Source organism: Malus domestica, chromosome 15 (assembly GCF_042453785.1).
Source record: "Malus domestica chromosome 15, GDT2T_hap1".
NCBI classification, from domain to species: Eukaryota; Viridiplantae; Streptophyta; class Magnoliopsida; order Rosales; family Rosaceae; genus Malus; species Malus domestica.
This window is the reverse complement of record NC_091675.1, coordinates 53,826,721-53,841,461: the sequence shown is the minus strand read 5'-3', so window position 1 is coordinate 53,841,461 and position 14,741 is coordinate 53,826,721. Positions and strand designations below refer to the sequence as shown.

General features: G+C 37.0%; 1 protein-coding gene across 3 annotated transcripts; it reads right to left on the bottom strand.

The window, feature by feature from the left end:
• Positions 1–4,154: 4,154 nt before the first annotated feature.
• Positions 4,155–11,836, bottom strand: LOC108170411 (uncharacterized). 3 transcript variants are annotated; one of them, XR_011576585.1, is made up of 3 exons: positions 11,195–11,836; positions 9,732–10,190; positions 4,155–4,375 (listed from the first exon to the last, which is right to left on the bottom strand). XR_011576585.1 is itself a non-coding variant. In XM_070814523.1 (3 exons), exons 1-3 carry the CDS (start codon positions 11,269–11,271, stop codon positions 4,253–4,255), a joined length of 567 nt encoding a protein of 188 aa, XP_070670624.1. In that variant the 5' UTR covers positions 11,272–11,836; the 3' UTR covers positions 4,155–4,252. The 3 variants fall into 3 exon arrangements, 2 of the variants coding, with proteins under 2 accessions (XP_070670624.1, XP_028949454.1); XM_070814523.1 differs by having other exon boundaries at positions 9,824–10,190; XM_029093621.2 differs by lacking the exon at positions 4,155–4,375 and adding an exon at positions 8,675–9,731 and having other exon boundaries at positions 9,824–10,190; positions 11,195–11,820.
• Between the last annotated feature and the right edge of the window lie 2,905 nt (positions 11,837–14,741).

Here is a 14,741-nt window from a genome sequence, read left to right as displayed (position 1 = left end):
TGGTGGAAAGTATAATGCTTGATCATGCTTTTTAGACTCAATCAGAACATGTGTGCCAAGTGTTTGAACCTCTTTACAAAGTTTTACGGATCGTTGACACAGAAGTGTATCCTACTGTAGGGGCAATATATGAGTTGATGTGTGTAGTGAAGGATGAATTGGAAAGAAAACATGGTGCAAGGTGGGTCATAAAGATAATTGAAGACCGATGGTATAAAACATTATACCACGATTTGCATGCAGCATGTATAAATTATGTCATAATTTGCAATTCATTTCTTTAGTTGCATAAGTATTATTTCTCTTATTAGAGTATGTGTTTCTTTGAACAATATATTATTTAAATCCTCGATACCAATACAAACCCGGTATTGGAGATGATGGTACCCTTATACGTGCTTTACATAATGTATACTCTAAATTAGACCCTGCATCACCAGCAGTTGACCAATTTGGAAATAAGGTACACAATTACTTAAATGATAATAATTACTTTGTTGGATTAAACTAATACGATTTATTGAATTCAGCTAACATGGTTTAAAGATGTAAGAAGAACTTTTGGAGAACCAACATCAGTTGCTGCTCGAACAAAAATGTCTCCTAGTGAGTGTAAACATATTTCACGATAAGTTTATAATAGAATTTGTTGGAGTTATTAGGCTTATCAACATTGTTTTTCATTGTAGCTGAATGGTGAATTATGTATGGGACCGATGCACCAACTGTGAGAAAGTTAGCAATCAAAGTATTATCACAAACAGCTTCCTCATCTGCTTGTGAAAGAAATTGGAGCACATTTGCACTCATACACACAAAGCAAAGAAATAGGTTGGCTCATAGTAGGTTGGAAAAATTAGTTTATTGCTACTACAACATGAAGCTTCAAATTCGAGATAAGGAAGCAAAAATAGATCATGTCGACCATGGTGACCCACTAGATGTGTTTGATATTATTGCTGAAGATGATGATACAGAGGGTAACCAACTTTATCATTGGATTAGACCTCTTCATTTAGATGATGATGAAGGCAACCCAGCTCTCAGAGTTGCTGAAGAAGCACGTAATGAAGGGATAAATGTAGAAAGAGTATTAGAGGAGGAGGTGGGATCTAGCAGCGCTGACTCTTTGGAAGAACTTTTGTGCCCAAGACCAAGAAACACTGGAAGTCCACATTCTTCCAACCCTACACAACCACAATATCGTGCTGATACTAATGATAGCTCTAGTACAAGATCAGGAGACTCACCTACCACCAGAGGTGGGAATGATGAAGGATATAGTGGAGCTGGAGGTAGTGGTGGTGGATATGGAAACTATGTTGGACCACCTCCCGGATTTATGAGCCCTTTCACTGGTGAGGCAAACTTCACGCATGCAACACATGATGAGGACTATGGCAGTAGGCGGGCATGACTAGGAATTGGTGCCATAGGGAATGACTATACTCGTAGAGAAAGAGGTAAGGGGATTTTGTCAAGTCAAGAAGATGACTCGTTATCTATAACTTCAAACTCTGTTGGAGTGGGAAGTAGTAACTATGGTTATACTCATAACCAACCATTTCCCTACCCTTCATATCCCATTCATGTTGGAATGGAATCGAGCGACTCATGGAAACAATCCGAGACTCAATCTTCAAATGATTTTGCTTATGAACAACGTCAACCAATCTCGGATCCATATGGGTGGCATGTTAACAATTACATGCAAAACTATTTTGGGGATTTATCATTTGATAACTACTCTTCACAATACACTCACTCTACACATAGAGATGATGAAGATAGTGAAAAATTTGAACCTCATAGGAACTCTATGTGGTACTAAGTCACTCATGTATTTTACCATGCAATGTATAAAGTGTAAAATATTGTACTAATTCATTATATATAAATGATTATGGTGTGTTTAAACTTCTTTCATTAATTACTACATATTTTCTACATTCACAATGTTTGCCAGCTCGTTATATAATCAACTTGATAATGTTAAATCCATCATGCAATGCATTTCCTTCCAATTTTTTGTGATAAACTAATAGATAATTGACTAAATAAACATCCTGCAAAGTTTCAATAAAAATTTTCAAGTTTTTCTTACAATTTCTGTGGTTTCCATATTATTTTTATCGATATCGATAATATCCTGATATTTCCGTGTTTTCGGACTACCGATATTTCCGATATCATCGATATTTAATACCTTGGTCCCACCTAATCCCTTACTTTTCTTCACTTTCTACAAATTCTTTTCTACTGTAAGACTTGGGGTTTGAAAAAATATTGGGGATTTTTTACATAAGATTCAATGAAACCTATTAGATTCGACTAAATTATAGGATTGTCAAGAATAATTCGAATTTGGTTGTTTGCGAGGGTGATTTAGGTTGATTGCGATGCAAAAATATATCGAAAAAATGGAAAGCCTCCACAATATGGTTAGTAAATCGAATCTCCTTTACTTTTAGTGGTCCCAATATGGCTTTTGTTCAGTTTGATAAGTGGGTGTTGTTTTCTTGTGAAATTTGTCGGTGGGTTGTTTTGTAATGTCAGTGTTTGAGGGTTTGAAGTGGGTTTAGACTTTTCTGCTATCCCAATGTATATGTTTGTCACTTTGTGTTAAATTCCTTCATTGTTTAATGGTTTTGGTTTGGTTGTTGTGGCTTTGACTTGGGTGTAGGGTTTGAATAGAAATGGGCTTTAGGGTTTGAATAGAAATGGGTTTTCTTTTTCGTGAACTAGTTTCTCCTGCTCCCCTCCCCATAGTTTCTCAAGACTCTACCCATCACCTCATTTGTTGCATCTTAAACACCTTGCTAGTCCTCCAATTAGGAACAACATGCTTTCTTTCATCACTAGCCACACCTAATAAATTAATCATGCAAACAATTTATGATAATAAAATTGAAGGAACTTAATTAATTTTATGGGGAATGACTAATTAGCATGTTCTTTGCATTCCTCTCAAGCTTAGAGTATCCATATCCTTTTTTCATAGATTTGACAATACCTGCTATCAATTTCCTTTTCCTAATTTATTAGCTTCTCTCTCTTTTAGGTTCAATAAAGTGATGATTTAACTTGAAAATATTCTAGTTGTAATGCTTTAATATTAGTTCAATATTAATATGTAAGTGTCTTCTCTGTCTTTACATGTAACTACCACATTTGATTAACTCTTGGCTGAAAATGTAGTTTTGAGAATTACTAAGAAAGAATTGATATACATGATTAATTATAGGAGAAGAACTTTTTGTTGCATAAATACAAGAAATGAAACATAGTAGATTTTGATGCATGTCACCTATTCATTATACAAGGAACCAAACCTATCATAAAGGGTGGGTCCGTTTCAATCGGTTCAGTTTTTTGTCAAAACGAAAATCAAACTGAAATTACTATTCATTCAATTTTCTTAGGTTAAGTTTGATTTTGGTTCAATTTTTTTGATTCGGGTTAGGTGTTTTTTTTTTTAATTGAAAAGTGATTTTTTATTTATTTATAAAACCTGAAAAGTAATTTTCAAATTGTAGTCTGCCGTGCTTTGCAACTCCAAGTTTTGACCCAAATGTATTGAGATGGATTGGAATTTTTTTGAGATGGTGTGGATTTGATTCAAATTATCAAGTAAATAGTACATAACGTGGCATACTTAAAAATACATAATTGTATTGGATACATACATTGCAAATTAAAATGACATAAATTATAAAATATTAGAACATACTGAAAACAAGAGAACAACCTTATAATAGATGTTCATATAAGACCATCTCCAAAGGAGATGTCAAATAAGATTAAAAGACATTTAGGTGTTATCCAATGGATATGCCATATATGATGTGACATGTGAGTCATTTGACGCCTTACTTTCTAGCTGTCTTTTTTTTACAACAAACAAAGAAGGAGTCAAATATATTGAATTGAATTTTTTAATACGTGGGTCTCATTAACAACCAATAAAATAAAACTACAATATTTTTTTATTATTTTTTAATAGTTAATGTAACTCTAGGCCCAAAAAAATAATAAAATAAATATTTGATACATTCATTGGGGAAAAAAAAAATAGCACTTGTATTCAATTTATCACATCAACCATCAAATAAAATTTTAACCTATTATATTTAACATATTTTTTGGAGATGCTCTAAGTATTCAAAAGTCTCTTCGATTTTATTGAAAAAATGAAATAAAAAATAAAAAAATATCGTTTTTTCGCCACCTCCATTGGCTAGGCGGACGCCTATCAAGCTGCCACCACTCCTATAACTATAACGATGATGACCATCAAAGCGGTTAAGAATCCCAAAACTATCAGATCCTTCTTCTTCCTCCTTATCTGACTTTCCAGCTGCCTGCAATCTTGTGCCTGCATCGCCAAACCAATCAGTAACACAGCATACATAAGAAAGCGAATCTTAACAAATCTTCCGGCTAAGAAAGCGAGGGCGGAAGCAGCACCATTAAACAGGGACGAAGCCAGAGATTTGTGTGAATGAGGGCATCATCAAATAATAAAGTCATAATTAAAAAGCTCAAGAATTTACTAAACACATACTTGTATATTAATCCAGAAAGTTTTTCATACAACAGTCCCTTACAATATCCCTCGACGCGTTTTCATGTTCTGAAAGCGTTGCATGACAACATCATTATCAATACCATCAAATATCTCTCTCTCTATAAAAATAATCATGTTATCATTCATCCATTGATCTCCCATCCGATTTCTCAATCGATTCTTCAGAATTTTCATGGCCGAAAATGCTCTTTCAACGGTTGCAGTAGCAACTGGATGTCAAAAACAAGTAAACCAGCGAATACACCTTGTGCTTTTTGCAGTGAACCATTTTCTTTGCAAGATCTCCAATGTCTTTTAAACCTGAAAACTCAATGCTAGATCGCATATCCACAATGTAAGTCTCAAGTTGAATCTTAAGTATCACCAGCTCATTCAAAGAGAAGTCTTTAGGATAAAACTGGGCAAGACGCAATAGCTTTTGGCTATCAAAAGCAGAGAAGGAGTCAGCTGGACATAAACATGCCAAACAAAGAAGTAACTCAGTGTTGGTCTCATTGAAACGATTATTTAGTTCTTGGAGCTGCCAATCCAAAACAACATAAAATATCCCAACACAATAATGATGCATATTTGTGACTGCTTGTGCTTTTCGTTGCCCTCGCCTTTGAGAAAGAAACATATCATCCATATTAGGCACATCAATATTATGTTTAAGACAAAATTTTGAGACTTCACTAAGTAAAGAATCCCAACCAGTTTTCCTCATTATCTCCAACCTTTGCTTACAAACTCCAACCAACTTCATGGCATTTACAATATCCTGATCCTTCCTTTACAATGCTTGTGACAATTCATTGGTTATTCCTAGTATATCTTTCATCAAGTGTAGATTAAACACAAAATCAAATGATTGCATGGAATCCAATAAATTATTCGCTTCACATCTTTGTTGAGAGCTTACTCCATCATCTGCTATTACTTCAAGTACATCAAGTATGGATGAAAACATAGTCATTATACTTACTAAAGTACCCAAATGTGAACCCCAACGTGTTTCTCCAGCACGTTTCAAAGTAGTTTCTTGATTTTTGCCTTTCCCACTTGTAAACTCACCACTGTTTAGTGCTTCAATAACTGCAATAGATTGCTTCTCTCGAAGAAGATCACAACGCTTCGATGAAGCTCCAACAACATTTACCAAAATAGTAACTATACTAAAAGAGACTCAATTTGGATGTTCTTCTTTGCCACAGCTACAAGAGCTAATTGAAGTTGATGTGCAAAGCAATGAATATAATAAGCACAACCATTTTCTTTCATAATTAGAGCTTTAAGACCATTGAACTCACCTTGCATATTGCTGGCCCCATCGTAACCTTGCCCACGCAACCTAGACATGCTCAATTTATGCCTAGAAAATACCTCATCAATGGTTTCCTTGAGTGAGAGAGCAGCGGTACTAGTAACATGCTCAATGCCAATAAGGCGCTCAATGACATGCCCATTCTTGTCCATATAACGCAATACAATAGCCATTTGTTCCTTTGTTGATACGTCGCGAGATTCATCAATCAAAATAGAAAACAACGAAGTGCCAATGTCTTTAATAATAGCCCTGATGGTCTCAGTTGCACAAGCATTTACAATGTCTTTTTGAATATCTGGTGATGTCAATTAGTGATTCTCCGGATCATTTTTCAAAGTAACGGCTTTCACATCCTTATTATGGTTGGCAAGAAACTGTAGAAGCTCAAGAAAGTTCCCATGATTGCTTGAATGTTCAGATTCATCATTACCACGAAATGCAAGTCTTTGTCTCAAAAGAAATCGACAACAATCGATTGATGCATTCAACCGAGCCCTATATTGAATCCGAGCTTCATCATGAGTTTTAGAGAAAAAAGATTGGATATGTTGCTTTTGACTCCTTAAAGCTTCAAAACTATTCCATGCTTGATTGTGTGCACTATTGACGCCTCCAATATAAGTTAGAAGTCTTTCTTTCTTCTTCCAGTTAGAAAATCCTTCGCCAACAAGGAAATCACCACCTGCTTGTTCTCCAATGTTTGGTTTAAAAAGGTAGCAACACAGACAAAAGGCAGCATCTTTTTCTACACTATATTCCAACCAAGTAGGAAAATCATCAAACCAAGCAGGGTTGAATCGTCTTTGCGTGTCTCCATATTTCTTGTAAGGAAAATTATGGGTTTTAGGTTGTTGAGGACCAGCTAGCACATACGCTCTTCGTACTTGATCTCGAATATTAGGATTGTAATCCAAAATTCGAATTCGCTTACCAGGATCTAATGGAAGATTTGATAAAATAAATTATGTACTATCTTGTCCTTGAGTATCATAATTTTTCTCAATAACTGGGGATGGCGGCACTAATATTTTTTTTTAAAAAACCTCTCCATGATGTTTCAGTCTGCAAAGTCAATCATATTGATACCAATAACAAATAAGGTTCATACGTAATTTGTAGAATTTATAGAATAAAAATCTCAATAAAATTCTTAGACTCTTAATCCTAGAGTATACTATATTAATATACTTAATAACTAATCCATATCCAACCAAGGCAACAATTCAATTAACCAATAACCAATATGGCAATACCAATAAACATACAAATTATTCAACAAATAAACATTTAATTCAACTAATCATATGAATAAATGTATACCCATATTCATAGAATTTGTAATTTCATAATTTCATTCATCAATAATCATAGAATTCATATCAATAACCAATAACCATATTAGTGCATTACCATATGATTCTATATTTCTATACCAATTAAACAAAAATTCATCTTAAATAATTAATTAGGGTTAGGGATTATAGATTTAGAAATTAAAAAAATTACCTAAATATATATATGTCGACTAGAGCGGCTGGCTGGTGAGTGGCTGGCTGCGCGTGGTTGGCTGGGAGCCTGGGAACAACACCTTTGTTGCTTCTGTTCTGTTCCGTTTCTGCTGCTGCCTGCTTGGAATTTGGGGAATTGGTGAAGAGCTGCTCTCTGATTGGCAAAGGAAACGGAAAGATGGAAATAATGGAATGGGGGTGGACCGGGTGGGGACAAGCAGTCCCCCACTATAACATACCTTTTATTTTTTTCAAACATATACGAAACGACGCCGTTTCGTTTACTATTTTTTTTATACCAGGACCAAAACGACGTCGTTTTGGCCTGGATTTAAAAAAAAAATAAAACCTAGCTCTGCTTTTGCAGAACCAGATCGGAGAGCAAAACCAGAAAAATATCAGTGGGGGCTCTGCCTCTGCTGCTGCAAAACCCGATCAGTTTGAGCAGCATGCCAGCATGATGAAAATTATCTTTCGCTGGGACATTTGTCAAACTATAAGCTTAATGTGAAAGCCGAAAGGTGGAGACAAGATAAATGTTGGTGCACGACGCTTTGTAGGACCAACGAACTGCTGATGATATTCATCTCAGGGTGAAGAAGATAGGGATTAATCTGGAAAAGGAAAAATTAATCAATGAATATGGGCTCGAATGTCAATCTATTCTATGCCATATAATGAGGATGGCAATCATAAGGCAGCACACAGTACTCGTCCTCTGAGAATCAATCCCGCAAAAGAGTCAGCATCAGAAAAATCTCAGTGGGGGCATCCGCCCCTAGGCCCATGGTAGCTCCGTCCTTGCCATTAAAGGAATGCGTTCTCGATCTCCGTCTCTCTCTCGGTCTCTCTCTCTCTCTCTCTATCCCAATCTCGGTCTTGATCAAAATTAGCGGTGGTTGCGGGCGGTGCGGCGTCGGAGGAACGGCGTGAGGGGGAGAGACTGGAGAGGAAATGGTGCTGGTGGCGCTTTTGATCTTCGGTTTACTTTCTAGCTGTCTTTTTTTTACAACAAACAAAGAAGGAATCAAATATATTTAATTGAATTTTTTAATACGTGGGTCTCATTAACAACCAATAAAATAAAACTACAATATTTTTTTATTATTTTTTAATAGTTAATGTAACTTTAGGCCCAATAAAATAATAAAATAAATATTTGATACATTCATTGGGTAAAAAAAAAAAGCACTTGTATTCAATTTATCACATCAACCATCAAATAAAATTTTAACCTATTATATTTAACATATTTTTTGGAGATGCTCTAAGTATTCAAAAGTCTCTTCGATTTTATTGAAAAAATGAAATAAAAAATAAAAAAATATCGTTTTTTCGCCACCTCCATTGGCTAGGCGGACGCCTATCAAGCTGCCACCACTCCTATAAGAGCAGTTCCACCGGGGAACCTTTAGGCCAGCACCCAGCCAAATTATTGGCCCGGCACCCAGCCAATCCATTCCAGCCGAGCAGATAGGCTGGCACCCAGCCCAAGCTGGTCTCTAGGCCGGCTCAGAATGTGCTGAGCTCTTGCCCGGCCTACATGATGCCAGGCGATACCGCCACATCTCCTTGAGCTGAATTCGAAGCTCTCTGCTTTCCTTCCACCACCACCCCAACTCGAGCTTCCATATCCAAAACTCTCCCTCTCGGTCTTGGGCTGTTGCTCGGAGCTGCAGCGATTGAATAGATCGGTGACGAAGTAGCTGACGTCATGGTCTGAATCGGAGGCGGCGTCGGAGAACCAGTCGCAATCGGAGGAGCTCCGGGGATCGAGAGGATCGACGGCGAAGGGTTTGCAGTTTTGGTTGGCGCACCAATGGGTGAGGGGATGGGGGAGGAGGGTTGGGTGGGATTGCGGGTCGTCGGGTTCGTTTGGTGGTTGCGGCTCGTGGGGTAGGGCCGAACTTGGCTAAAATCTCACATGGGTTTTGGTGGTTTGAAGAGAAGAAAAAGAAGAAGGGAAGAAAAAGTGGTGAAACTGTGCTTGACAGCACAGTTGGAAAATCACGGAAGAAAAAGAAGAATGGAGTCCAGAGAGTACTTTAATAAAAATTATTATTTTATAATAAAAATTAATAATATTTTAATAAAATTGACTAGGCTATTTAGTTTTAGGGGTGGAGATGCCTTGGCCTATTACTGTTCATTGGAGTCTGTTACTGTTCATTTGAGTGGATAAATGCGCTGGGTGTTGGCGCAAAGTCCACAGGGGTGGACTTGCTCTAACTATAACGATGATGACCATCAAAGCGGTTAAGAATCCCAAAACTATCAGATCCTTCTTCTTCCTCCTTATCCGACTTTCCAGCTGCCTGCAATCTTGTGCCTGCATCGCCAAACCAATCAGTAACACAGCATACATAAGAAAGCGAATCCTAACAAATCTTCCGGCTAAGAAAGCGAGGGCGGAAGCAACACCATTAAAGGAATGCGTTCTCGATCTCCGTCTCTCTCTCGGTCTCTCTCTCTATCCCAATCTCGGTCTTGATCAAAATTGGCGGTGGTTGCGGGCGGTGCGGCGTCGGAGGAACGGCGTGAGGGGGAGAGACTGGAGAGGAAATGGTGCTGGTGGCGCTTTTGATCTTCGGTTTGTCCTTGACGGAGTTGGAGGGCTAATTGCTCGCGATCGAGGACAGGAACAGATCCAAGATCCAAAAAAACCGTACTGGATTGTTTGACACGTGACTCTATTCCAAATGGGTACTTTGCCACGTTCAAATGGGTAATACCTAAAACTTGGACCGAAATCTCTTCAACAATTTTTTGAATAAATTTATATTCATGCCTACAAGTTTAAAAGCATAAAAAAGAACATTATTATAATTAAACTACAAGAAATTCGTGGATGTTCCATGTAATCAATATTTTAAGTGTAGACAGACAACTCTACTCAAGAAAAAGAAAGTCAAATATTTTTGAACTAAATGAATAATATTAGACCATACTAAAAAAAATATTTGGATATTCCACATAATAGTGAAATACTAATCATAAAAACTCTCATACTACTCAGTATTAGATTTTACTACAAAAATTCTTGCTAGTATTAGGAGTGCAAACTCTTATATATTTGTGGTATATTATGTTATCATATGGCCGATGTGGGATCATATTCTCCAATATGTGTTCACTTCACATACTAATAATGAATAACTTAAACAAGTTTTCCTATAAATTGTGAGGGAATAATATCAAAATATTATGAAAAAAATGCTAAGGATAATTTCTCAAAAGTGAGACTCTCCATGAACTTTTTGTCACAATATTTTAGAATGTTGGCAAGGGAACTAACACTAAACTATGAGATGTGAGAGAGTTCTATTTTGAGAGGGTCTCCTTAGCATTTCTCAAATATTATATATTTATGTTAGTCTTTTTAACTAAAATAGTTGCTAAAATTGTTATAACTCGTCATTTTCGTCAGTGAAATTTAAAATCGATAGAAGTGTCTCTTGAGAGTGTCCATCGTCAATCATTTTAGTCATTATATGAGAAATCTCAGCTAAATTGAAGAAACCACCAGTTCAAGTGGAGTGATTGATTTGACAAAAATACACTCAATTTAATAGAAATTTTTTTTTCACAGAATATCCAAAATGATTGACGATGAACAATCTCAAGAACCATTTCTATTGATTTTAAATCTTAAAGAAAAAAATAAAGAGTTATGCTCAGAAAAACCATTTTGGCTAAAAAGCCTTCAAATTATGCTTATGAATTGAAGCAAATAATACACTTATTTTACATTTGAATGATAGGTTTGCAAGTACATAGAGGTCAGAAAAATACCCGTCGGCCAGGAATGACCAGCCAGACAAATTTGCTGCTTTTGTAAGAGTTTCTCTCCATCTCAACACCTTGTCCATGTTATCTTTGAGTTTGCTTTCATGGTCAGCAAGTGCCTTACCGAAACTCTCTTTGGTTCCTCACATCCGATGGATCCACCTTGTAAAAAACTGGAAAAACCATCTGCTGCAGTTGCTTTTTACAGTGAAAGATGTGAACGAGTTCATCTAAGCACCACTCTGAGGAAGCGTAGTTTTCGGAGAAGACAACGAGAGAAATCCTCGAATCCTCAATTTCTTTGAGAAGCGCCAATGATATTTCCGCTCCTCTTTTAAGCGCCTCATCGTCCATGAAGGTTTTGATTCCCTTCTGAACCAAATTGTTGTACAGATGACCTACAAAATTTTAGCGGGTATCCTCTCCTCTAAAACTGAGGGAGACATCATATGTCCATGACTGGGTGTAAGAAGAAGACAAGGAGGAAGAGGCTCCTTCATTGGTCGTTGAATCCATGATCGTTCGATTACTAAAAAGGATGAGATGCTGAGAGAATAAATGTCAAAGACTGATCCATCTCTTGTGTTATGAACTTATGATAAGGCCTCTTTTCTTGACTTCACAATATGCGTGGCGGTTTCCTTGCCATCTTCCACGCTGACCTGGTCAAGGATATTATAATCACGTGGCCATTGAGAAATTTTATTTGGACTCAGCTATTTTATCTCTACACCCAACTAAAAAATTTTCTTTACTAAACTTTTAAGTTTGCCTTTAAATAAATACGAATAAGAAAATAAAAGAAAATAAACATTTGTGTTTTTATCTCTACACCCAATAACTCAAAAAAAGGGCACACATTTGCACTCCTCCATTATTTCCCGCTAAACACACCCTAAATGACAACAAAATATGCTCCTGAGTTCATCAACAAGTAAGTTGGCTAGAAATCCGTGTTGCATGAAACAAATTCCTGCAATATGAGAAAAAAGTTTCCATGTCAGTGTCTATTTAGAAGAGATAGCAACAAGGGTTTCTAGCAAGCTGACTTGTTAGTTTTAATAATTTATGCAAGTAGCCAACTCCTAAATAATGGTTCAAACAAGCAAATATATCAGCCAAAAACCTACATTGAAATTATAAATGAGGGTTGATGAGGGTTTCTAGTAAGTTGATTCGTTGATAAACTCGAGAAAATATTTTGTTGTTATTTGGGTGGGTTTTGCCAGAAATAATGGAGGAGTACACTGGTGTGCCATTTTTGGAGTTATGGGGTCTAGAGATAAAAACACCAATATTTCTTTTCTTTTCTTTTCTTATTCTTATTTATTTAAGGGTAAACTTGGAAGTTTGGTAGATAAAACTTGTTAGTTGGGTGTAGAGATAAGATATTTGGGTTCAAATAAAATTTCCCGTTCAGTTTAGATTTGGCTAGTTCATAAAGACAAAATTTGACGTAGTGAAATATTATGACCTAGTGGTATTTTTTTCACATTTAAATGAGAAGTCTCAAGTTCGATTCATAAATGGCGAGTTTGATCCACATTATTATGCATTCAATTGTGTGGCTTAGCCTAATTTGGTTTTTATCATAAGTCTTTACTGAACTATTATTTATGGTTGTTTTAATACAAGCGAATTACTTGCCACGACTGGGCCGCGTGCAGTTATGGAAGTGGAGGATAAAGTTACAAGTATTTTGGGTCAACCTTCTACTGAAGAGTCAATATCGAGCAAAAGAATGAGCTAAGTGGAAGACTAAATAATTTGCTTGAACAAGAGGAGCTATTTTGGAGACAAAGAGCAAAAGAAAATTGGGTCAAACTTGGCGATCGTAACACCAAATTTTCTACCAAAAAGCTGATTGAAGATAAAAGAGGAATTGGCCACATAGTCATGAGGATGATGGTGGGGTATGGCATGAAGACCGTAAGGGAATGGAAGATGTGGTGGTATCCTATTTTTTCACCTTATTTTCATCCGTGGTACTTTTTCTAATGCTAGGGAAACAAAATTTTGAAACAAAATTTACAAACTAAATGATGTGTCACCAATAAGAATGAGCACGTTTATCAAAGCTTAGGTAATAAACCAATTAACAACTTTCATGTCTTTTAGTTTCTAAAACTTTATCTACAAATTTAGTCTTCCTAGCATTACTTTGAGTGTTGGGAAGAATATCAGAATTTGGCAAGATAATTGGTTGTCGAGAGACTCCTACTTTTGAATTTTGAGTCCACCGTTGGTGTACTGGGATGTTGCAGTGACGGTGGATAATCTCTTCCTTGCCGACTCGTGACAATGGGCTCAGGAGGAAATGGAACTAATTGTCAGCCTTCCCATCAGTATGTGTTCGGTTGTGGATTGTCGAATTTGGCATTATGAACGCAATGGGAAGTTCTCAGACCGAAGTGCCTACCATGTGGCACGTAGAGTCATTCCCTCAGCCGGGGATGGCGCAAATGCTTCTTCTTATTCTTCATCTGATGCTATAAGCTATATTAGGTAAACAGAGTCTATAATCAAGCTAATTGTATTTACATCCTACAATTACTCTAGCCCAAGAGTTGACCAATCACCAAATGCTAGAATAGCTCACAATCAGATCATGAGATTATCTTTCCTTTAACACTCCCCCTCAAGTTGGAGTGTGGATGTCGATGACACCCAACTTGCCTAGATGCGAATGGAAAACAGGCACACGTAGTGGTTTAGTAAATAAGTCAGCGACTTGTTCCCCTGTTCGAACATAGGCAGTCTTGATTTCTCCTTTTTGGATTCGTTCACGGACAGTGTGACAATCGATCTCAATGTGCTTTGTACGCTCGTGGTACACAGGATTTGCAGCAATGTATAAGGCTGCTTGATTGTCACAAAATAACTTTGCTGGTTGGGGATGCTTAACATGTAAATCCTCCAACAGATACCGCAACCAGCTTAATTCACAAGTGGCTGTAGCCATCGATCGATTCTCTGCTTCTGCAGATGAACGAGCCACCGTGACTTGCTTCTTACTTTTCCAGGACACTAGTGATTTACCAAGAAAGATACAATAACCGGTCACTGATCGACGCGTAGTGGGACAACAAGCCCAATCTGCGTCACAATAACCAGTTAATTGTAAGTTGCTTTGTGAAGAAAACACCAAACCTTGTCCAGGAGCCTCTTTGAGATATCGAAGAAGTCGATATGCTGCATCAAGGTGGTGTCGTTGAGGATCTTGCATAAACTGGCTCAAGGTGTTGACGGTATATGCAATTTCTGGCCTCGTGATTGTTAGATAAATTAATTTTCCAACCAAGCGTCTATATCGAGCAGGTTCATGAAGTGAAGCACTACCTGTGGGTGTTAACACCAACTCAGGTTCCATGGGAACCTTCGCAGGCTTAGCACCAAGCAATCCAGCCTCCTCCAATATGTCTAGTGTATATTTTCTTTGGCAAATCGTGACTCCGGCTTTCGAACGCGCAACCTCAACTCCAAGAAAATATTTCAAGGGTCCGAGATCCTTAATTCGAAATCGACTGCTGAGAAATGCCTTCAGGTTGTTGAT

What these genes read in the sequence shown, in the direction of transcription:
- LOC108170411 (XM_029093621.2), bottom strand. Translation starts at nt 11,271, where the DNA reads ATGGACAAGGTGTTGAGATGGAGAGAAACTCTTACAAAAGCAGCAAAT. An exon ending in TGGTCATTCCTGGCCGACGG is followed by an intron (nt 10,191 to 11,194) that starts GTATTTTTCTGA and finishes TTAAACTTGTAG; the next exon opens with GCATGAATATAAATTTATTC. An exon ending in GAGAACGCATTCCTTTAATG is followed by an intron (nt 9,732 to 9,823) that starts GTGTTGCTTCCG and finishes TTGGCGATGCAG; the next exon opens with GCACAAGATTGCAGGCAGCT.